Below are 25,413 nucleotides of genomic sequence, written 5' to 3' on the forward strand. Positions count from 1 at the left end.
GGACATGATTATGGAATTGTCAAGCATAATGATGGTCACCTTCTCAATATTTTCAGCAGGGAAGAAAAGGAAGACACCTTCTTCTAGGGATGGAGGATGTGTGGGAATTTTGCTTCAGAATTTCCCAAAGTGGAACAAACTTTAGTGCACGCAAGGGAAACCCTTTTCCTGGAGTAAACCTCTGTTGCATGTTACAAGCTAACTGTGGAAAGGCCTGGACATTAGTCTGCTTTCTTAGTGATTTCACCCTCCTAATATCCATTGCTGGTTTGTAGATAGAGAGTGAGCATCAGATTCCCCATTCATGCTGCTGTGAAAACATCCTCCACTTTTCCAGCAGTCAAAGGAGGTCCACTGGATATGGAGCCTGCATACCTATCTTGTCCCCACCATGACCAGCTCAGAAGTGTAGACTGTTTGTTCTTGTTATTGCACACAGCTGCCCTTTTCAGCCTCAAATGAGTCTTTTTGCCAGCTGAAACCATTTATCACAAACCATCTCTTGGTCAGTTAACGGCTGAGCTGGCCAGGCTAGATACAGCAACATACAGCATCAAGGTAGGCTGGGTTTGGATGATGCAATAAGCAATGGTTGCTTAATTAGACAGGCTTCCCTTGGAATTATTTGAATGTTTAACTTGAGGAGTAACCTCCAAAGCCATTTCAAATTTCTTCTTTGGCAAAAATTCAGAGCTTCGACTATGGGGCAGTATATAAATGTAAATAATAGTAGTAGTAATAATATTAATAATAATTTTAAATACTTTACTTGCTTACCTAAAACATTGTTTGAAGAAGGTCTCAGTGTGAGTAGAGCACAGGATTCCTACATCGAACCCCACCACTTGAGGCATTGCACCATGCTAGTAATGGTAGATCACACGCACACAAAACGTGGGGTGGGATAAGGTCATTTCCTACAGACTAGAAAAGAGCCCTTCGTATAGGTACAGTGTACATATGAGCCTTTGTGCTCATGGTGGAAACTTTACTGTGGGCTGCTTTGTAAGTAGACTGACTCAGTTTTATAAAGGTGAGTTACATAAAATACATAATATTCCCACTGGGGATTAAGTTGCAGTTATTACAGTATTTAATCTGTTGTAATGCCATTTCAATGCATAACATATTTTGCTATCAAGGTAATGTTCTCCATAATGCTGTAAATATTTTATTTGTTGTATTGAATGTCGAGGAAAGAGCTTGTCAAGAGAGGAGCAGATATAAAAGGTTGGTGTTGATTTATCACTGTAACAATGCCCTGAAGGTGCTAGTATTTCAAAGGGGAACTTTTGCTGAAGTTGAAGGGCTGAAACATTTATAGTGAATGCCCGAGGTAAAAGCTGCAGAACAAACAGAGAATAATTATAAATAATTACATGCATCTGAAAAGAGCTGATGACAAGTTCTAAGGAATTGATGTTGGGGGGAAATCACTGAATATTCCTCATCATAAGGGTTTTTGTCATAAGGATTTGTTTCTTTAAAAACACAATTATTCATTTATAAATATAAAGTTGTAACATAGTAAACAGAGCATAAGTGTTAATATTCTTCTTAGATGGAATTCACTAGCACAAGAATTCATGATGGTCACCAGCTTGGTTGGTTTTAAAAAGGGACTGGTCAAAATTGATAGAGGGTAGAACTATAAATGAGTGTTAGCTATGATGCTTAAATAGAATGGCCATTGTTGAGAAATATATCCTTTGAGTACCAATTGTTAAGTAAACAATGGAAAGGCTCTTTCCCTAATGTCTGCTTGTGGACATCGAGCTGCCACTGTTAGAAACATAATGTTTATTATTTATTTATTTATTTATTTATTTATTACATTTATATCCTGCCTTCTTTCCTGCAAGGAACCGAAGGCGGCATACATAATCCTCCTTCTCTCCATTTTATCCTCACAACAACAACCCTGTGAGGTGCTGTGGGCTGAGAGTCTGGGACTGACCCAAAGTCACCCAATGGCTGAGTGGGGACTAGTTGCATTCAGATATTTAATGAATGCACCAATTTTCTGATTGTCTAACATTTTGTGGAACAGGTGCAATGCAAAGGATCAAAGCTAGCTGCTTATCTCTGCTTCATTTCGGCTCACGTATTCAATTGTTTATTTTTCCTGTGTGGGAAGATGCATAAAATGAACAGCTATCAAATGTGAAAGTCATGCAAAAAAAAAATTCCCCAAACTTAGCACAAATTTCCAAAATTGTGCAGATTTTCCCCATACACTAAAGTGTGGCTGAATTAAAAGTTTCAGGTTTTGAGAAAGTTGTGCATTTTTCAAATACACATATTGTGAATGCAAATGCATGTTTGGGAATTTCTGAACATTTTCAGAGAAAATGCAGCCCCATTAGTGTTTGCATTTGGGACTGTGAATGGGACAGTTTTGAATGATTTGCAAACTGCAACAACATTCTCACATATCCTTAGTCTCTGTAAGATAAATTTCCAAGTGCAGAACTTGATGCATTTTGTCTCTACTGCATGTGCATGTCAATGAATGTATCGCTCATGCAATGCACAGATGGCCATTTAACATGCTAGGGAAGCTTATTATGAACATAGTGCAAGACAATTATGTTTTCCTAGTACAGAACTACTTATCAGAACTACTTACAGAACTACTTATAAATTATCAAATTTATGTTTTGCCTTTCTTCTAGGTAGTACCTCCTCCCCATTTTTAACCTCACAACAACCCTATGAGGTAGGTTAGGTTGAGAGATAGCAATTGGACCAGACAATCAGATGAGAAATGGGAGGAGTTTGTTTGTTTTTCTCAGGTGTGTCCTGTTTGGCTCTATATCTGTGCATCCTGTTTGGTCAGTCTATGGCTGTTTCTACACCTGCCTTTTTTCCAGGGATCGCTCTGGGATCATCTCTGTGCATGTAAATGACACATAGGGGATCCTGGGAGCAAGCAGGGATAATCCCTCCATTTTCCTGGGATAATCCTTAGGTGTAGAAAGGGCCTATATCTCTTTGTGTGTGTGTGTGTGTGTGTTGCGTATGAGAGAATGCTTCAATGTGTGTTTATGTTTTCTGTGTCTGTATGCTGTTAAATGAGAAGCTTGAGTTTGTATCTGAGTTCACTTCCATGGAAGAGGTATAAGTCTTTTGCTTCCAGGAAAGCATGGAAGTTGATTCCAACTAAAATATGTAGTGAGAAATGTTTTTGCATTATTAATGTACATTTACTTTTGTGTGTGTGTTTGCAGTAGACCTCTAAAGAAAAACTTGTGTTTTCTTGGTATGGGAAAAGGCATAAGGTTATTATCTCTGCATAGAGTAGACCCATTGAAATGAATAGGACTTAAATTAGACATTTTGGATACAATCCCAAACATACTATTCTTCTGTCTAGTCTAGGCATGCATGGAGCCCCACTAAGAAATCTTGCTAGTTTTATTGACATTCTCTCTTCTTCCTTCAAAATTCTTTTGATGTTTTGCCTGAGCAGAAAATCTCAAAACCACCAGAAATGTTGAAGATAAAAAATATTAAGTAAAATTATTTGCTAACCTATGTGGAAATATAAGGACTATTCACTTGTAATAAATTATACATGTGGGACCCAAACTGTAGAGTCCTTGATTAGATCACTGGGAAGCTGGATTTTAGATGGAAAGTCATTAATAATAATAATAATAATAATAATAATAATTTATTTCTTACCTGTCTCTCTGCTTGGGACATGGGGTCCCAACTGAAGTGGGGATGTTGAAGGAGAATAATTGCCTGGGCCTTTCCTAGGATAGGAATGAATATGGAATGTGTGCCTAATAAGGTCTGGGGACTATACTTGTTTTATTAAGACAGTTGGGAACAGAGCTGCACCAAATACAATCCAGTTTTGATTTTCAGGTCAAAAATGGTTAATTGGTAAGCATAGAAATATTTTCTGATTATTATTTTTTATTGTGCCAATTCCAAATTCAAACATTTTTCAATCCTGTTTATGGATGTGCAGTGCTGGGAATTCTGTTCTGTTTCATTCTGATAATCAGCAGCAGACTGTAACGATTCCCCTCTCCCTGAATCCAGAAACGTTTACATTTTTTGTTCACATTAAATAAATAGACACTTCTTTTAGGTCCCATGATTTCCATAAATGGGATTGTGGATTTTGTTCATTAATATTTTTTTTATCTTTAAATTTGTTCAAATGGGATTATGTGATTTTTAAAAATATATATCTTTTTTCTGGCACTTTTAAATTTGCACAAATGGAATTGTGTAGGGATTATTATTATTATCATCATTATTATAATTCAGGACTTTAAATTTACACAAATTGGGGTTTTTAATACTATTTTTGGGTGTCTTACATTTGTGCAAATTGGATGATGGTTCATATATATCAGTGATCTTTTGCAGATCCACCTGTCTGCTGTGTATTCTCATGGTGAATATCCTTGTCAGTTTCATCCTCTCCACACACTACTTGTTTAACCATATACTACTTGTCAAAGAATTTTCAATGTCATCCTCCACTTTGCCCATGCCTCAACCTTCACTCGGGGAATGCCGAAGACCCAAATCCTGATTCCATTTGTGCAAATTTAAAGACACCAATAATAATAATTAAAACCCACAAATCATGGCACCTGAAAAATAGTGGGTTTATTATTATTATTTTTCATCACAAATCATGGCACAACGATCCTATTTGAGGAAATTGGGTGGGTGGGAATCAGAAATGTCTCTGCGTTTTCAGTGTTGTGGGGCATAGAGGAGATGGCTCAATATGGACAGGTAGTCCCAGGGCCCATCATGACCTTGATCAAGCCCTGGATGTGTGGCTCTGAGGGTATCATCATGGGATACTATCATTGGTAGTGGTAACTACACAAGACTTTGTGAGTTTGCGTGTGTGTGACTCCTCCCCCACCTGCCCACCATGCACTCATTAATTTAAAGTCATTTGATTCTCTGTGGAATAGAAGTTGTTGCACCCCGACCAATGCCTCCGGATGATCTCTCCCAGTGGTTTCATGTAAATATTAAATAGCATTGGGGAAAGGATGGCACCTTGCGGTACACCACACCGCAGCTCCTTTTTTGAGGAGCAGCTAAGCATCACCATCTGGAACCTGCCCAAGAGGTAGGACCAGAATCACCGAAGCACAGTGCCCCCAATTCCCAATCCCCTCAGGTGTTCCAGAAGGATACCATGGTCGATGGTACACGTTTTTACGGAGATGAATCAATAAGGGAAGAGACACACAGCCTGTGTCTGTGATGTTGGGAGGAGCCCCACCCCCATGGAGAGCAAGGAGGAGGTAGGGGAACGGGGCAGAGTAGGATGGAAAACACACACAAACAAACACTGATTCAAAAGCAGCCAAAGGACTTTGCTTGAAACTGACAAGACATCTTGGGTGAAACTGACCAGCCTTGTCTTGCTTTGAACATCAGGGACTTACCAACAAGGTGTTCCTTTGAAGTGGAAAATGGTTAAAAACACACAGAGATCTAAAGAGTCCCTCCCCACATGTTCCTTTCCTCACTTGCTGTCCTGTCTGCTTGATTTGTATATATGTGGGTGAGGATTGCTGCTGCTGCTTTTTGCTTGTTCAACTGGGGGATTTAGCTGCTCCTGTTTTCCTGTCAGGAGGGAGTGGGGGACTTCAGAAGCAAGAAGAGGAAAGGATTTGAATTTGCGCACCCCTCTCCTTCATCAGCAATACCGCCCCTTGAAAACATGGCCACAGTACAGGGCATTGAAAATGATGGATGAAAACACATGTTGAAATTTGAGTGATGTGTTTTCGCATGCCTGGAAGAACCAGACTTTCCCCGCACCAAAATATTTCACTATAAGGGGGGAAGAACCGCAATCACAGCAGGACATAGTCAACGTCATCCGAGTCCTTCGCAGTTAAAGCAGACTATAATGTCGGCATCGTTTCGCTGCAACAGCACAATATAAGGCTGGTAGGATGAAGCTTTAAGTCTTCTCTCAAAGAGGATCTGTGTTCCATCTGGCATATGTGACAAACAGACTGAAGGGGTAACAGATTGACAGAGAGATGATCAGGGAATATCTAAGCATTTTAAATGTGTTCAAGACTCCAGGACCAGGTGAATTGCATCCTAAGGTGTTGAAGGATCTAACGGACAGATTCTCAGAACCTCTATTGTCTTTCAGAGGTCCTGGTAGCAGAGGACTGGAGGATTATGGTAAAAAAGAAAGAAAAAAATAGGGAGATCTGGGTAGGTAATTATAGATGAGTCAGTCTGACATCAATACCTGGAAGATTCCATAGCAGTCTACAACATGCTTGATCTGTAGGCACCTTGACACTAATGCAGTGATCGCTAGATGCCAGCATGGATTTGTCATGAACAAGTCCTGCCAGACTAATCTTACTTTATTTTTCAATTGGGTAACTTCCTTAGTAGCGAACTGAAATGGACGGGAATGGGCCACTTCACATCAGATCAGCACCAGATCTACTACTGTGGACAAGAGGATCACAGAAGAAACAGAGTAGCCTTCATAATTAATAATAAAGTGGCTAAAGCAGTGCTTGGATACAATCCCAAAAACGATAGAATGATCTCAATTCGAATTCAGGGTAAGCCATTTAACATCACAGTGATCCAAATATATGCCCCAACCACAGATGCTGAAGAAGCAGAAGTAGATCAGTTCTATGAGGATCTGCAGCACCTACTGGATAATACACTAAAAAGAGATGTTATTTTCGTTACAGGAGACTGGAACGCTAAGGTGGGCAGTCAAATGACATCTGTAATTACAGGTAAGCATGGTCTAGGAGAACAAAATGAAGCGGGACATAAGCTGATAGAATTCTGCCAGGATAACTCACTGTGCATAACAAACACTCTCTTCCAACAACCAAAAAGACGGCTTTATACATGGACTTCACCAGATGGCCGACACCGAAATCAGATTGACTACATCTTTTGCAGCCAAAGGTGGCGGACATCTATACAGACAGTAAACACAAGACCTGGAGCTGACTGTAGTTCAGATCACGAACTTCTTACTGCACAATTTAGAATCAAACTAAAGAGAATAGGGAAGACCCACAGATCAGTTAGATATGAGCTCACTAATATTCCTAATGAATATGCAGTGGAAGTGAAGAACAGATTTAAGGGACTAGATTTAGTAGATAGGGTCCCGGAAGAACTATGGACAGAAGTTCGCAACATTGTCCAAGAGGTGGCAACAAAAAACATCCCAAAGAAAAAGAAAACCAAGAGGGCAAGATGGCTGTCTGCTGAGACATTGGAATTATCCCAAGAAAGAAGGAAAGCAAAAGGCAACAGTGATAGGGGGAGATATGCCCAATTAAATGCAAAATTCCAGAGGTTAGCCAGAAGAGATAAGGAATTATTTTTAAACAAGCAATGTGCGGAAGTGGAAGAAGACAATAGAATAGGAAGGACAAGAGACCTCTTCCAGAAAATTAGAAACATTGGAGGTAAATTCCAGGCAAAAATGGGTATGATCAAAAACAAAGATGGCAAGGACCTAACAGAAACAGAAGAGATCAAGAAAAGGTGGCAAGAATATACGGAAGATCTGTATAGGAAGGATAATAATATCGGGGATAGCTCAGACGGTGTGGTCAGTGAGTTAGAGCCAGACATCCTGAAGAGTGAGGTTGAATGGGCCTTAAGAAGCATTGCCAATAACAAGGCAGCAGGAGACGACGGTATCCCAGCTGAACTGTTTAAAGTATTGCAAGATGATGCTGTCAAGGTGATGCATGCCATATGCCAGCAAATCTGGAAAACACAAGAATGGCCATCAGACTGGAAAAAATCAACTTATATCCCCATACCAAAAAAGGGAAACACTAAAGAATGTTCCAACTATCGGACAGTGGCACTTATTTCACATGCCAGCAAGGTAATGCTCAAGATCCTGCAAGGTAGACTCCAGAAATTCATGGAGCGAGAATTGCCAGATGTACAAGCTGGGTTTAGAAAAGGCAGAGGAACTAGAGACCAAATTGCCAATATCTGCAGGATAATGGAGAAAGCCAGGGAGTTCCAGAAAAACATCTATTTCTGTTTTTTTGACTGTGTGGATCATAACAAACTGTGGCAAGTTCTTGGTGGTATGGGGATACCAAGTCATCTTGTCTGCCTCCTGAGGAATCTGTATAACGACAAGTAGCAACGGTAAGAACAGACCAAGGAACAACGGACTGGTTTAAGATTGGGAAAGGGGTACGGCAGGGTTGTATACTCTCACCTTATCTATTTAACTTGTATGCAGAACACATCATGCGACGTGCTGGGCTTGATGAATCCAAGGCTGGAGTTAAAATTGCAGGAAGAAACATTAACAACCTCAGATATGCAAATGACACCACTTTGATGGCTGAAAGCGAGGTGGAGCTGAGGAGCCTTATGACAAAGGTGAAAGAAGAAAGTGCAAAAGCTGGGTTGCAGTTAAACCTCAAAAAAACCAAGATTATGGCAACTAGCTTGATTGATAACTGGCAAATAGAGGGAGAAAACGTGGAGGCAGTGACAGACTTTGTATTTCTGGGCGCAAAGATTACTGCAGACGCTGACTGCAGCCAGGAAATCAGAAGACGTTTACTTCTTGGGAGGAGAGCAATGACAAATCTTGATAAAATAGTTAAGAGCAGAGACACCACATTGACAACAAAGGTCTGCATAGTTAAAGCAATGGTATTCCCCATAGTAACCTATGGCTGCGAGAGCTGGACCATAAGGAAGGCTGAGCGAAGGAAGATAGATGCTTTTGAACTGTGGTGTTGGAGGAAAATTCTGAGAGTGCCATGGACTGCAAGAAGATCAAACCAGTCCATACTCCAGGAAATAAAGCCAGACTGCTCACTTGAGGGAATGGTATTAAAGGCAAAACTGAAGTACTTTGGCCACATAATGAGAAGACAGGATACCCTGGAGAAGAGGCTGATGCTAGGGAAAGTGGAAGGCAAAAGGAAGAGGGGCCGACCAAGGGCAAGATGGATGGATGATATTCTGGAGGTGACAGACCTGACCTTGGGGAAGCTGGGGGTGGCGACAACTGACAGAAAGCTCTGGCGTGGGCTGGTCCATGAAGTCACGAAGAGTTGGAAACGACTGAATGAATAAACAACAACAACAAACTTCCTTAGTAGATAATGGCAATGCTGTGGACATAATATATCCTGACTTCAATGAGGCATTTGACAAAGTGTCCCATGATATCCTGGTTAGCAAGCCAGTTATAGTGAGTGTGGGCTGCATGGCACTACTACTAAGCCAATTCGTAGATGGCATACTAAAAGAATGCTAGTCAATGGTTTCTCATCCAACTTGATGGAGGTATTAAGTGGGGTACTGCAAAGTTCACTCCTTGGCCCTGGACTTTTCAATGTTTTTATTAATGACTTAGAGGAAGTGTTGGGGAGACTGTTTAACAAATTTACAGATGACACAAAATTGGGTGGGATATCTAATAACTTTGGAGCATTCGCTGACCTCTCTTGTGCTATGCCATCTTCTCTGTCCATCTGTTAGCAAGTGAACAGGCAACGTGTGAAGAACGTGTGCTTCTTTGACTGCCTGACTGAGAGAGACTGAGACAGAGTGGGGGGGAGGAGGAGTCCCATTCTCTGCTTTGTTGTGTTTATATAAGAATAAAAATTCCGCAGTTTGCTGATCGTTTTGCCTTTCACTGCATTGTTCTGTGTTGGCTGCAGCTTACTTCTGAGTATTCATTTACAATTGTGTGCTGCTCTACATCTAGACAGATGCAATGAACAATAAAATTAACAATAAAATTAACAATAAAAGATACAAAATAGGATAAAAGAATAAAACCGTGGTAAAATAATTACTATTTTTTAGAGTAGACATACATAGCATTACATTAATTACTGTAAAGGGTGATTTATTGGATAAGCTGTGGCTTGTACTTCTGAGTATTTGCACAATGGAAGATCAGGGATGACCCAAAGTGCTTCTCACTATAAATTGGCTCTAAAATGGAAGCAATGGGTTTTGGCTTGGCAGCTTTGGGTTCTTCTCCTTCACTGAAAACATTGAGGAATCAACTGTCAGAGGAATCTAAGATATAGCTCATCAGAGATATAGCCTGTTCAAAGGGTAAAAGGAAACATTCTTTGGAATTCAGTAAAATTCACTACAGAATAGTAAGGAAATAATGTACTCAGTCCCCCCCCATTGCTCTATATGAAAAACAGTCTCTTCCCCTCTCCCCTTTATATAACTGTTGCAAAAATGTTCCTTTTGAGGGAGACTGTATTTAAGTGGGGATGAACTGTCCTGAACTTTCATACTGAAATATCATAAAGGCATTTCCACTGCCTTCCCTGGACTAATTGCACTATCGGTAATTGACAGAGAGTTCCAGGTGACAATTAACAATATATTTTCTTTGTTGAAACAGTAATAGCTCTTAATTTAATTGCACCAATTTCGATTTCTCTTGTGTCACTACTTTGTACTGACACTGATACACATTGTTCATTTTATGTAGTAAGAAAGAATATGTTTTACAGAGAATGTAAAAAAGCTCTTATGGAAGGAAGGAATCCCTTAATTGGAGTGTATATCATCAGGTTCTTGGTACATAGATTGAAAGCCTGACGAGAATAATTCTTGTGACCAGTCAGGAGTGCATAGGAAGGAACAGGCAGGTTTAAAAGATAACAGAAAGGATGGTGGGGGGAGAGGGGAGATGAAGCCCAATTCATATTAATTTCATAAGAAGTTATTAATCATTTGAGTCTTTAGAGCAAAGCAGGTTGAAGGTTGTACACAGGTGATAGGTATACTTAAGGTGTATTTCTTTTAATTGAAGTATTTTAGTTGATTATAATTTTGTATTGTAACTGTATTCAATTATTGTTAGTTGCCTTGAGCTAATAAAGTTATTAACTAATTGGTATGGGGGTGAGAAGAGTTTTCAAAAATTCAGACCCAGGGTGGAGAGGATTTGGTGCAAATGGGTGGATTGATGCACAGCAGCTAAGCACCAGCTAGAGTGGATGGGAAATGGGCACCCCAGCTGGTACACTGGAGAGAAGAAGCCGTGCTGTTAGCACTATCCATGACACAGAAAGGAAGGAGGAGTAGGCAGCGCCTTTCCCAAATCAACAGGACCAGGGGATCCATGCCAACTATCTTTGTTCTCTCCAGGGGCTGCTGGTTAATGCTAGTAGATCATCAAACAGCTGTTTCCAGAATATAATCCTGGAGGAGGAGGGGGGAAGCCTAATATATATTACTGAGACTTGGCTGAACAAGGCAGGATGTCAGATTCCATCTCAAGTATGTGCAACATGGCATCAATGTAGGGAAGCATGGGCGGCGGGGGGGCACACTTGCTATATTTTTGAGGATTTCCATAACATTAACTAGGTTCTCTATCAATATGACTTCCTTTAATGAGTGCAAATGCCTAGTGTTGAGTTCTAGGGGCAGACTGGAGTTTCTGTAAGTGATATCAGTAAGTAGCAGATTTACTGATAGAAATGTTGTCAAGAGTTAATGTTGGGGTCCTCTGGACTTCTGATGTCCACATCAAGGCCCTTTTGTTTGAGGGGAGCCCAAAATGCTACAGTCCTCATAACTGTCATGGGGATGTTCCATTGTATATCAGAGCCGACATATGCACTTGATTTAGTCAAAAGGGGAAAGATTTGGAAGAGCTCTTTGAGCTTGTGCCCATGGGTATCTGCTGGAATCTTTCCAGGGGAGGGGGGCAAGCTGCACAGAAGTTTGTGGTTGTAATTCATACACATAGTGTGCACTGCCACAACATACCTGTGCTCTTTCCTTGTGTGTGCTCTTTGTTGTTTATCATCACATTCCATGACATTTGTGAGCCGCCCAGAGAGCTTTGGCTATTGGGCAATACAAAAAGCCAAATGCACAATACTGCTGCCATAAGAATATCATATTGTCTATTTTATAGCATCACTGCCGTTATCATGACATTGCCAAATTCACATGACCCATTTTAGAATAATTTCCTTCATGTTGGAAACCTTAGTTAATACTCCAAAGAAACCTGGTGCCCTCCAGATCTCTGGGATTGCAACCCCAGCATTCTGGAAAATTGGCCATGCTGACTGGGGCTGATTGGAATTGATGTCCAAAACATCTGGAGGGCACCAGGTTGGGGAAGGCAGCTCTAGACAGTAGCAGTGGAGTCCATGAGGAGTGACTTTAGCAGTGGGTGAAGAAATGGGCATGCTTGAAGAAGTTTTATAGTTCTAGAGAAGCCTGGACTACTCACTTTATTTTTGTTGATCAATTTGTTGATTTTTATATATAAATTTCGGGGAGAGGAAATCGGGGATGTTCCAATGGGTGATAGGGGAGGCTGGGATCTGCTGTATCCTGTGGCCTCTCCAGCCGTGGCCCCAGAGGCATAACTCCTCTAGGTAGACTCAGAGGCCCGTTAAAATAAAAAAGGGGGATGGAGAGGCAAAAATTGCCTCCAGTGCTCCTCCCATCATGCCAGCAATAGCCCAGCAGGATATAGGATATTTGGAAGTCTCTGACATCAGAGGCTTCCTTCTAATTTTAAAAATAGTTTGAAGCAACTCAGAATGAAAAGAATATGTGATAAAAAGCAGTTCTGTAAAACATCACTAGATGCATTGTTGTAGTTACATCCTAAAATAGACCAAATCTAATGGGAGGGAGTACTACACTACTAGTTATATCGATGGTAGGGAGGAGGGTGTTAAACTAGACTAAGCTGATTTTCTCAGTAATCTGTATGCTGACATGATGTCATGGAAAGCTAGAGAGTGCAATTTAAAATAAGGGCAATGCAGCGTGTAGAGGATCATGTAGACATTTCATGACTCCTGGACATTCACAAAAAAGGGTAGAAAAAATGTTTGCAAAAAAAGTTTCGTTTTGTGTTAGTTCTACCCTGAACCTCTGTAGAATGGCCTAAGAGTTTCAGAAATTTCTTAATTGGGCCCCAGAAGCGCTAAAAATGTGGCAAGGAAATGGAGGTGAGGGAGAATTTAAATAGGTCTTCATTTAAAGACCTAAAGATTATTATTATTATTATTACTATTATTATTATTATTTATTTTTATAGCACCATCAATGTACATGGTGCTGTATTCACACTTCCTGGACTAATATGCAGATTGAAACAGTTACCTTTTGGATTTTGCCCTTTTCCAAATGTTGTGATGCAATTCTTACTCAAAAATAGCATACAAAAATTCATATATTGGGGAACTTGTGTACAACATGCATATGTTAGGGGAAATTGCATATGAAAATAAATGTACATTTTAATGTGCTTTTTTAAAGAATTGCAGACTGATGCAAAAATTTGATGGAACAGACTTATGATCGAGTACATGTGAAACTGCCACAATTTGGAAATAACCTGATCTGCCTTTTTATTGTCTGTTTGTTGGAGGCATTAGAGATTGTAACTTTGAGAATAGCATATGCTAAAGACATTAGGATTTTTTTAAAAAAAGGTGAAGCTTATTTGATTAATTATGTTTCTACACTGTGGTAGGTGGGTGCAATATTTGGAAGTACTCACATCACTGCTCTTGGCAATAGGTGGAGTGGAGGTTTCTTTTCCATACAGATGTGTGTTGCAGAGAAAAATAATTTTGTCTTTGCAGGCTTCATGACTATCTGGTTTTTACAATTTTATGGCTAAAGGGGGGAAAGGGGCATTTGCAAATTTCCAACTCATAGCCTTGTTCTTAGAAATTTGATTCCCAGTCAACAACTTGGTAGAGTGCTCAGTTCAATTTCTCACACAGGATATGAAGACATAAATAACCCTCCTCCAATATATAATGTCAAAGCCTCATTTTCCATTTACATCCCATGAGTTGCTAGAGAGATTCCACAGATGAAAAAGCAAAGTGTGTTAACATTAGACAATACATCCAGCACCACCGGCCTGTCACCAAAATGACCACTTAAGACAGGCTGAGACCCATAATTTGGGAACATGATTAATATAAGTTCTATGGGATTTCTTTGTATCCTTCTGCTGAACAATAAGGGATTTATTAAAGGCAATAGAAAAGTGCCAAAAATGACTAGCAAAAAGAACATGGCCCCAATCTTTGAAATGCATTTCTTTTTCTTTTTCTTTTTACCATGAGTATCTCAATTAATCCCAGGGTGGGGGGAGGTTACACATGATTAAGGATATATGCATAAGTGATTCTAAAGGGGTAACATTTTGAATGCATGGAATTCGTATGAATTCATACTTGCTCTTTGTTCTATTTCCAGGTATTGAACAATTGCCTAATGCATTTTCCTTTTGATATTAGTAAAAAAATAGTCTGTGTGGCAGCTTGAAGAATTTAAATATATATTTGTATGCTGTAAGAAACATTACAGAGTTTTCAGGATTGTTTTTATTGTGCATTCAGGCATTTTAAAAAATGGTTGTGCTAAATCGACATTCCTAGATTATTTCAGTGGTTCCCAAGCATTGCATCACAGCGTGGCATCAAACCGATTATCCAGCCTTCCGGATTGTGTGGAAAGCTCCCATAGATAGAGAAGGCTCTCCTCTTTACAAAATTGCTCTCCATGGGCACAGGGCAATGAGAGTGATGACAGTGGAGGGCGGGGCTACAATCCCCCCTCCTAGCATGCTTAATAAGCACACAATGGGAATGTGTGCCAGAGAGAAAGGGAGAAGTACGTATAGTTGGAAGAGAAAATAGAGCAGCAATGTACAAGAATCAAACCTAACCTAAATAGGGAAATCTGTCTACACGGTGCAATAGCTTCGGCTATTGGGCGGTATAAAAATGTAATAAATAAATAAATAAACACTCGGAAGCAAGCCCGATTAGATTCAATAAGATTTACTCCCAGGTAATTGTCTGTAAGAATCCATTCCTGGTAATAAAAATGATTTCTGAACAAGATGCCTAGCAAGTGACCGGTGATCATTGAGAACAGAGAAGCTTCATTTTAGACCCAGATGGCTGGTGCAGGTCTTGCAGGGGCTACCTAAGCGATGGGTTGCTGAGGATACTCAGCCTTCTGTTCTACACTAACTGAAGATTCTGGATGATCTTCAGAGGTAACACCACATTTAACACATTGCAATAATCCGGGGCAGGGGGGTAGTTACCAGTGCATGGATAACTGTAGCCAGGCTATCTCTGTGCAAGTAGGATCATAGCTGGTATATCAGCTGAAAGTAAAAAAAGAGCACTTTGTGCCTGTGAAGCCCCATGGGCCTCAAGTGACAGATCTGGATCTATAAGCACCACCAGACTATGAACTTGCTTCTTTTGGTAGAGCACAGCCCTGTTTAGGGCAGGTTGGATGCCACTTAACTGGAGAGATGAGTCACCTACTAACAGAACCTCCATCTTGTCTGGATTGTTTTGGACTACAGCTTCTGTCATCTCTGACCATTGGCCATATTGGCTGGGGCTGATCAGAATTGTGGTCTAAAACTTCATGTCACTACTATTTGCAACAGCTCTTCAGACTCCCTTACTGAAAATATCAGTTCAGGCACGAGTGCTTGCACTCCATCTTCTGCAATGGAGAGAGAAGCAAAAATTCATCCCGCGTCTCCGCAATTTCCTTAACCTACTTTAGCATACTTTGTTTAATATCCTTGTATTTAAAGGTCTTAATGCTTTTAGCATTATTGTTGGTCTTAATGCTTGAGCCTCGTGTGGCGCAGAGTGGTAAAGCAGCAGTTTCTGCAGCTGAAACTCTCCCCACGGCCTGAGTTCGATCCCAGCGGAAGCTGGTTTCAGGCAGCCGGCTCGGGTCGACTCAGCCTTCCATCCTCCCGAGGTCGGTAATATGAGTACCCAGTTAGCTGGGGGAAAGGTAACCACGGCCGGGAAAGGCAACGGCAAACCACCCCACTATAAGGCCTGTCAAGAAAACGTCAGCGAAAGCTGGCGTCCCTCCAAGAGTCAGTAATGACTCAGTGCTTGCACGAGAGGTTCCTTTCCTTCCTTCCTTAATGCTTTTAGCAATATGTTCCTCAGATTATTTTATTGCATCTCTTATGGACCCTCTTGACTTTCCCTTTCAACTTCCTTTTTACTAAGCCTCTCCATTTTTAGAAGTTTCATCTTTTGAAGTCAGGCATGACTGTTTTGGTCATCTTGGCAATTGTCCAATGACATATAAATTGAATTTGAAACCTCCATGGTCTCTGTTCAACAATTCTTATGTTCTGCACCAATTCCTGGGTGCCATTGAGGATTAAGCCTAGTGTCACCTTTCCTCTGGTCAGTTCCATGACCAGCTATTCTAAGGCAGAGTCACTTAGAGTATCTTTTTTAAAATTAATTTTTCATTGCACAATTTCAATAAAACAAAACAAAACCTCAAAGAGGAAAAGAATTTTAAAAAAATGGATATCTAGAAATGTTATCTTTTTGTTGTGACTTGAACATGCTTTTATCAAGTCTATGTGAGGGTAATTGAAGTTGGCCACTACTACAATACTTCCCTTTTTGAATTCTTTCCTGATTTCATTCTTCATCTCAATATCACCCTGAACATTCTGACCTGCTTTGTGGTTCCTATAAGCAACACAAGAATAAAGGCTATTCCATTAATCAACATATAAAATACACTCCTCTTCTGCTGATATTATTATTAGTAGTAGTAGTAGTAGTAGTAGTAATAGCAGTGCCTCTTTTAACCGCTTTTTGTGTGTCATCAGATGGGTGGATTTTTGCATTTTTCTACCGTTCCTATGGCCTCATACTGCTATCTCACAATAGCGACAGTCTCTTTACACGGGGAGAGAAAAATGAAGCAGCAATGACCACATGGCCCATTCAGGGCCCGTTTAAGACAGATTAAAAGAGGTCTATTTCGCAACGGAAAAATGAGCGGAAGGAGTGTGGGAGGCCCCCACCACTGTCTAAAGGATGCGCAAATATTCATAAGTGGGCAGTCAGCGAGCATGTGATTGTGCTTTTAACCTGTTGGTTGTTTTATTATGGTTTGAATTTTTGTGAACCGCCCAGAGAGCTTTAGCTATTGGGCGATTTAAAAATGTAATAAATAAATAAATAAATAAAATAAAACTCTAGTCTGATGATGCTCTCAGTGTGAATTTCTAGAAACCCTGGTCTTAGACAATATGCTTTAATATGCATACATTCAATATGCTTTAATTCCATGAAACATCTAGATCAGGTTCACAAAATCTGCCACCCACCAGACTGAATGCAGGCTACTAGCCATCTACTGTGACCCTTCTGGGAAGTTAATAACCCCCCCATGCACATGCACACACACACACACACAAGTTCAGCACTACCTGAGACTGTAAAAACAAGGGGATCAACAAGCATCTAGCAGCTGATCACCTCTATTTGAACTGTGGGTCACCGTTTGGTAGGTCACTATCTTATTTAAGAATACCGTAGGGTAACGCTTATTATTTGAAATCAACAGACTGATTTTGCTCATTTTTATTTTAAACTGAAGCTTGAGCAGTGTAGACATGCAGAAAAATTTGAAAATTCGAGAAAGTTCAGCGCTCCAGCTTCAATTGCCTCTGTGCCAAACAGGCAGGGCAGCCCCTCCACCAGTGGGATGATGGATAGCCCTATTCGTCCAGTCAGTGTGGTGCAAAGGCGGGCCCATGGCACAGCCACACATTTAGGCTGCCTACGCCAGAGGGGATGGGGATGGGATGGAGGGGTCCCATCAGGCAATGTGAAGAAGGGGCAGGGCGGCCACACAGCATGCAAATTTCAGAGAGGGGGAATACTATGCACGAGCCACATTTGCATTATTCCTGAGCCCTTCTGTGGTGCAGGGACTGAGGGCCAAAAAGTGGGAAAGGAGCAGGACTGCTAGTACCTGTGACAACGTGGGCTTTACACTAGTTTAGGGTCAGGGTAAGATGCCCAAAAGGAGGCAGCCACAGATGTCTTTTTTCTCTGAATGTGGTAATTTGTGCATGTAACTGTAACTATCAGTGGTCTACTTTGAAGAACTGTGAAAATAAGAAGTAGAGACTGATTATTAGAGATCAACTGATGTGCGTCGATTCAGAAATGGAAAATTCCATCCCCTTTGCAGGATCAGTGATCTTTCAAGTCCCTTCCTCTATTATGCTGCTTACAGTGCCAACCCATAATATCTACTCAGAGTCTAGTCCCATTGAACACGCAAACTCACTTATTTCCATGTTAGTATGTGTAGGGTTGCAGCCTTAAGAGAGCAGATGCTCACTGCGACAGCTACGTGAACACCTGCCGGCTCAGTTAACAGATGAATTAATGTTTGCTTATTGGGCTGCTTATTGTTGATGGCAAAGGTTGTATGAAGCTGCCTTCAAAGTTCCTCAGGGTTGTTGTTGTTTTTTTGCCTTTGCTGGATCTTCCAAATCTACCTCAAACAATTATGGCTATGGTTTAGACTTCTTTCGCTACTGAACCTTGTGCATGTTTGCAAGTGCAGGCACAAAGTAAGAGCAAATGCTGGCATGAGATCAGCCATTGTGGGGTCCAGGGCCAAATCTCCCCCTCCCTCTTCCCAGGAGTATTATCCAGCCTTCCAGTTGCCAATACAGAAACAACTGAGTCTATTGGTAGGAAGAGATATTTGTGGCCACAGGATCGCTAACCGTTGCTTTTGGGGGGTGTGTGTGAAATGGGACTCCGGTTTATCCCTCCAGTAAAGTTAGTTGCTGGCCAAGGTGCTGGTGCTTTTACCTCCCCACACATTCTGCTTCTACTGAACAGCCTGTGGGAAGTAGTAGTTAATTCAAAAGATGAAAAGGTAACAATTAGGTGGATTGATGGGTAAGTATATAGGAGGTGATGAAGAACTATGTTCCTTTCTCTATTAACATTTTGCTGACGTTGCACCTTTTCCTGTGTCAAGCATTAAGCAGAGGGCACACCTTTTCATTAATGAAAATGTTATCAAAACTATAACCACAGTTGTGCTTTTTCTGTAGATAGAGGATGACATCATAGTTCCATAGTGCTCTTTCTTGAAGGGCAAGTCATGGATAAAATATTGCAAGGTGCTTAAGATCTTCAGTAGAGGGTCCTCCACGGGTTAATTGTTTCTCTTGGCTGTGTCTTATGCTAACTCCAAATGATATAGGAAAATGAAAGAGGAGCATTTAAATGAATGCTATTAACCCAGTGCTTATGATATACAGGCCAGATTAAGTGGCACTACTGGAAGGTGGCTTGGCTTTTTGCTCATCAGTATGAGAAGTAATGTGTGCTTCAACATGTCACACAAGCTGCTCTGATAGGATTTTGCAGTCAATTTCATGCCGCATTGATCCATTACATTCTGGCAAGTACAAAGAAAGAAATGTAGAATACATTTATCACAAGATCTGGATGCCTAGTTAGCTAACCACACACTGCCTCTGTGGCAGGCAAGCAGTACTTGTGAGCCATCAACCTATGCACATTTGTTTTTGTTGTTTTTGCAGCAAAGCCAGGAGGTTTATCAAGCACATGATAAGCTGCATTACATTGCTGGCGGCAAGAAAGAAATGGGGACACCAGTCTGGCCATGGCACTAGTACAACCTGGGCATGACTTTATTTAATTTCTGCATTCAGATAAGCAATTCCTCTGATATCAGTACTTAAAATAGGGAGGGCTTCTCTCTACTCTCATCCCTATGAGGTGTTGGCAATGGCTACTGAAGCCTCAATAGACCCTTGTTTGGACTACTCATGCTTGGGACTTCTGTCTATTGTGAACCTCTCTTTGGAGCAGGGGTCCCCAATAAGCACCTGCTGGTGACGCTACTCCTGAAAGGCCAGGCTGAGGAACCCGCCAAGCTATTCCCCCAACCTGTACAAGTGAATGGAAAGATTCTTTCATTCACTTGTATGGGGGGGCAGGAGATCTCCTGGCTGAAACATGGCTGTTGAGGTGGGGGTGGACAAGTGCACCCCACAACATGACTCTTCGTGCACCAGGGTCCTTGGGAGGTGAATTTTGCGGGGCGGGGGCATTTTTGGTTGGGAGGCTTTTTCATTCCGTATTCAAATCTGTGAACCGATTTCTCATAGACTTGTATAGGGAACGGGAAAGGCCTCCTGCTGAAAAACAGTTGGAGTGGGGGCAAAATCCACTCCCACCAAGGATTCTTCAGGCAGTCCCTGTTCACCACTCTCTGCTACACAGTTTTTGGCATGGGGGCTTTTATCTCCCCCCCATGCAAATGAATGGAGAAATTGCTTCAGTCAGTTGAATGGAGATGGGGACAGAGAAACTGGGATCAGAGAGAAAGAGGGACCAGAGAGAGAGAGAGAGAGAGCAAGAGAAAAGGACACAGGTGCATATTGATGTGCACACACACAAATACAGATGAGGGGGCACTCCTAATTTTTTTGTGATTGCCATCCCACAGCAATTTGTGACGGTACCTGTGGCGTCACCTATCTCAGTGATGCCTATTATCAAACCTCTCCTTTGCTGTCACCACGCTATTCTTTATTTCCTAAAAGAATGAGGGAATAATATACTTTTATGTGTGAGAGTGAGAGTGTATTGTCTACCTGAGGTAACGCCAATGACAGAGCAGACATGGATTTTTTAACAAACAAAGAACAAAATTTATTCATATAGAAACAGATTTTAAACAACACTTTAAGAATTATTCTACCCTCACTAACTCCTCAACCCTGACTCCACAAAACCCTGCCGGACGCCCCTCACTCTCCTTAACCAACTCTCAGACTCTCCCCCTCCCCCTCCTCTCTCTCCATCCCAATCAACCAACCAATCAGATGATGCCATTCACACTGATCTCCATTCTAACTCCCCCCTCCCACTTAGCATTTCCTGAAAATAAAAGAATTGGCCACAGCAAATCTAAACCTGGACTTAAACATACACATTGAAACAATAACAGAAATCATCATTTCGTCACAGTACCCAAGTCAGTTTTTCAAAATGCCAAATTTGTCCATGGGCCCAAAAAGGTTGGAAACCCCTGCTTTAGAGACAGTTGTCTATTTCCATCAATGGAGGCTTTATTCCTTTCCCAAGGGGAAACACACACACACACACACACACACACACACACACACAGGGGTTTGTGAAATTTTGATGGGGGGAACAGGTGGGGGGAAATCCTCCCCCATGGTGCATTCTGGTCCCAGTTCAAATTTAGGCCACGCACAGTTACATTTTAGTAAAGAAAAGTCAACGCGAGAATTTCTTCCGAGGCTTATGTCACCCAGAACATTTCCCAGGTATGCAACTGCCCACCAGGTGCTGTGGTCACCCATGCAGGGCTGAGCGGGTTGGAGGCCTGTGTCGCCTCTTTCCAAGCAGGAAGCCTCTCCCTCACTACAGGTGCTGGTTTGGGTTAGGGAACCCTTTCAGCTTGGGCAGTCACGTGTAGGATTTCTACCCAAACAGAAGAAACCAAGCTCGCCTTTCTTGCTCGCTTGCCTGCCAGGTAAGGCCAATCTCCACCCTTCAGCTTATTGTTGTTTAAGCTATACATTTCCGCCCTGGCTGGGCTCTGCCTTAAATCTTCCAGGAACCAGAGGGCTCCATCCCAGGACCCACTACAATCCATTTAGTGCTACCCACATCTTTACTTTCAGATGCACCTCAGTAAGCTGCATCCTTGGCCATGCCCAAATACCATATCAAGAATTGCTGACCCTACATTTGTGCCAACCTGAACTGTGGTAAACCTCTGAAAGTAGCAAGGTTATATGAGAGAATCTTATATTAATCCTTCTTCAGTTCCTTTCCCTTCTGTATTTCTGGGCTCACCACCCTAAACCTCGTCTTCCCAGAGCCAAGCAAGCTCCTCCTGCTATCCCTCGCCCCCAGGATGTGGATGTTGGGCCGACATTCCATATTTTTCCTTTCCTTATTCTCCTTCAGCCCATTCACCCCATCCTCTTTGATGGTACAAATTAATTATGTTGGTATTGTTGCTGTCATATTACAAAATTCAATATAAAAATAAGTAACCAATAAAGCATGGGACAAATTGAGAATCTGAAGAAATGGGCTCTGTTTCTTTTGTTAACTGCTAGAGTGAATTTGGTTTCCTACCCACTGATAGAGAGCTATTTTGCCCCCAAATACAATAGCTGTCTCAGTAATTCTTACACCAGAATTTTGAGTTAGGCCAGTCTTGTCATTCCTATATTGCTGAGGGGAGTGGTGGGGGTGGCTGAGAGTGAGAGGCAGGGGTGGCAAAAGTCAGCTACCCAAGTCACCAATGACAATTTAGAAATTAGGGATGTGCTCCGCTCCGATTAGAATCGGAGAATCAGAAGCGAATTGGCCTGCTCCGCCTTGCCCAGAGGGGGAGTAGAAGTGGACCGCGGACTCTTAGAAGCAAGGCAAAGAGAAGCGCCCATAGGCGGAGCGCTTCTCTTTCCGCGGAGCGCTCCGATCGCCATTTTGAAAAATTTCGCCCATAGGATTGCATTGCGGAAAAGAATAGGGGATAACTGTGTTGTTTTTTAAGCTATCTTTCTGAAATTTCTTGTGCTTAGAGAGTCGTGGGTGGGGGTCATTTTGAGCCTACTCTCAGCACTCTGCATGGTGCAGTTCGCTTGCTATATTTTTTAAAAAAATCGGGTAAAAAACAGCGGGAGAGGTACCTTTTTGAAGTGCTGAGAGTCAGATTCATGATCACTTGATCCCAAAGTTGGAGGAGGGGATAGGCAAAATGGGATACTAGTAACTTGGGATACTGGGAAACTTCTCTTTCTTAGTCTGAACAGACTTTTCCCAGTGTTTTTTAAAACAGTAGCCCCACCAAATGCACAAACACAACCTGAAATCATATACTAAGCAAATAAATAACAGATAGGAAACACAGCACTGCTACCCACCCTAACCTTGGTGAACAACTGAATAGATGTGGTGCAAGGGGATGAAGTCCCCTAGGGCATGTGGACGTGCCCAGTGCACACACTCTCCCACCCTTGGAGGGTCATCAGAGCCCTCCAAAGAGTAACCCGTGGAGACTGAAGCTAATGCCTGTCATAAGTTGAAGTGGCAGGTCGCTTCTTAAAGACTGGTCCCTAGACAGGGCCAGTCAAATTGGCATAATAATAATTCCCCCTCCCTATGGGCATGTCCACTTCCCTCTTACTGGTAAAAGACAGATATAGCCTTTAAAAAAAAATTCTTCTTGTTGTTTATTCAGCAACACTGCTGCTTTTAATTCCACCCCTCCTTTATTTATTTATTTATTTATTCCATTTTATATTTGCACCCCATAGCCCAAGCTCTCCTGGCTTTTCCTCTTCAGTGAAGTCAGGCAGGCTTTCATTGTGGTTCAACTCCTTATTGTTGTTGTTGTTATTATTATTGCTATTAATATTAATTAGTACTGCTATTATTAATGTTACTATTATTGTTGTTGTTGTTTAATAATGACTGTGATCACAGTGCAGTCAATCAACTCTGAAGCAAGAATCACAACGCTTTACTCTTATCCTCCTAGCCTCCTAGTTATGGGATGCAAAAGAAAAGGCATCTCTCTGTGCTGCTCCCACCTCACAGGGATGGTTTGCATTACTGGCTTTGAAACTATCCTTGGCTCACTTCCTTGTGCCCCCAGAAATGTCTGCTGCCTGCCTGCCTTCCCTCCCTCCTCCCCTGCCCACATCGCAGGGATGATTTTTGTGTGTCTTGCTTTGACTCAGGGGATAAGCCCTTCCTGCGCTCACTTAGACTTTTGGAAGTTCCAAATCCATTTTTCAAGTGTGGAAGAAGATTCATATTTAGGTTTATCTACTCCCCAATTCATGGCATGTTGGGATTTCCTTTGAAATGGCCCCATTGAGCTGTCTGCAGCTTTAAATCCCTGAGATACTGGGGTGTCTGATTTTCATAAATTCCCCAAAAATCAGGGGATGATGGGATTGGCTTGAGTCTTGGTATGCATGTGTATACATACATGAGGTGTCATGGTACCTAATTTGAGGTTTCTAACGTGAAAATTGATGTAGTTCTAGCATGGGACTTGATTTGGGGTGAGTTAAAAGGTTAAAGCCCTGCCAAAAATCAGGGGATGGTGGGATTTGCTTGAAACTTGGCATGAGTGTGGATCTAGATGGCATCTGTGAGGGTGCCCACTTCAAAAAAAATTATCTGTCAAAATGTCGGGGAACAGTCCATGTCTGAAAATGGGGTGTCCGATTTTCATAAATTCCCCAAAAATCAGGGGATGATGGGATTTACTTGAGGCTTGGCATGCATGTGTATATATACATGAGGTGTCATGGTGCCGAACTTGAGGTTTCTAACTTTAACAGAAAAAAGTTGTAGAGTTTTTTGGATTTCAATGCAAGCCTATGGGGGGGAAGCGGAGCTCCGATCCGGATCCGGAGCTCCGCAGCGGAGCGGAGCGGACTATAGGCGGAGCGGGGCAGCCCGATCCGCAAATTGCAGATCTGGAAGAGAAGCGGATCGGGGGTCCGTGCACACCCCTATTAGAAATTGTGTCTGGCAAATGGTACCTAGGTGGCTGAAGAAGCAGGAAGCTGACTTCTAGGGCTGTGCATGAGAGCCCTGACCCATTTTGGAGGCCCTGACCCTCCTTGGCCCTATACAGACCCAGTCTGATCTGTTTCAAACTCCTGATCCAAAGCGAGATTCAAACATCCGAATCCCCTCCCATCTGCATGAGCCCCTTGCTCCTTACCTGGACCCATTGGGAGTGCCCTTAACAGTCAGCATCCCCCCCCCAGATATGTTGTATTGGTGGCCATAAGGCCATCATGTATTCAACATTACAGGCATAAATGGCCAAGGGGGTTGTCACGGCTGGGTAGGGCCGAAGTGCTCAGAAGCACTTTGACCCAATCCCAGGACCAGGTGGCCTGGTCCCAAGCTGTATACGGCTTTATAGGTGATAACTATGACATTGCATTGTACCTGGAAACAGATGTGACTAAGGCATGTGTGATGGTGGCCGGATCAGACATCTCTAGTAACAGACACTATTAGTGCACTAGCCCATGACAGCCCCCAAAAGCTCCACTGGACAAGTCTTCGCAGGTGCAGTGGTGGTGAAGTAGAAACAAGCCTGTCGGTGTAAACCACTCCATGTCAGTGCAAACGTGCCCATAAAGTACACTCGTACATCTTGAAAGCCTTAAGAGGTCATGTGTGGCTTTCAAGTTGCTTGAATTAAACAGTAAAGATTCCAAGTTTTGGACAGTTCTTGGGGAAACATGGAGCAATAGGGGCAGTGTCACCTGAACTTTATCCTCTGTGCGAACCCAAGGGGAAACAGATCATTTCCAGCACTTAGTAAAGCAGATTACCAAGTTCAGTTGGCTTGTCACACAAGCGCCCTTAAGCAGTGTTAGTGCCATTCTGAATTTTACCTTTTCTAAAATTTAGAACAAACAGTTCATTTTCTTGCACAAACAAACAATTT

The 25,413-nt window shown here is 41.9% G+C and overlaps 1 protein-coding gene across 1 annotated transcript in view; it reads left to right on the top strand.

Moving 5' to 3' along the window:
• The window catches only part of ANO2 (anoctamin 2), a 205,830-nt gene that overhangs the window by 113,090 nt on the left and 67,327 nt on the right, over window positions 1-25,413 (top strand). The window contains exons 13-14 of the mRNA XM_063135031.1: window positions 7,841-7,856; window positions 13,585-13,595. Coding sequence (XP_062991101.1) covers window positions 7,841-7,856; window positions 13,585-13,595 — 27 coding nt within the window. The remainder of the gene's footprint in view (window positions 1-7,840; window positions 7,857-13,584; window positions 13,596-25,413) is intronic.

The sequence above is a fragment of the Elgaria multicarinata genome, chromosome 9 (genome assembly GCF_023053635.1).
Source record: "Elgaria multicarinata webbii isolate HBS135686 ecotype San Diego chromosome 9, rElgMul1.1.pri, whole genome shotgun sequence".
Classification (NCBI taxonomy): Eukaryota; Metazoa; Chordata; class Lepidosauria; order Squamata; family Anguidae; genus Elgaria; species Elgaria multicarinata.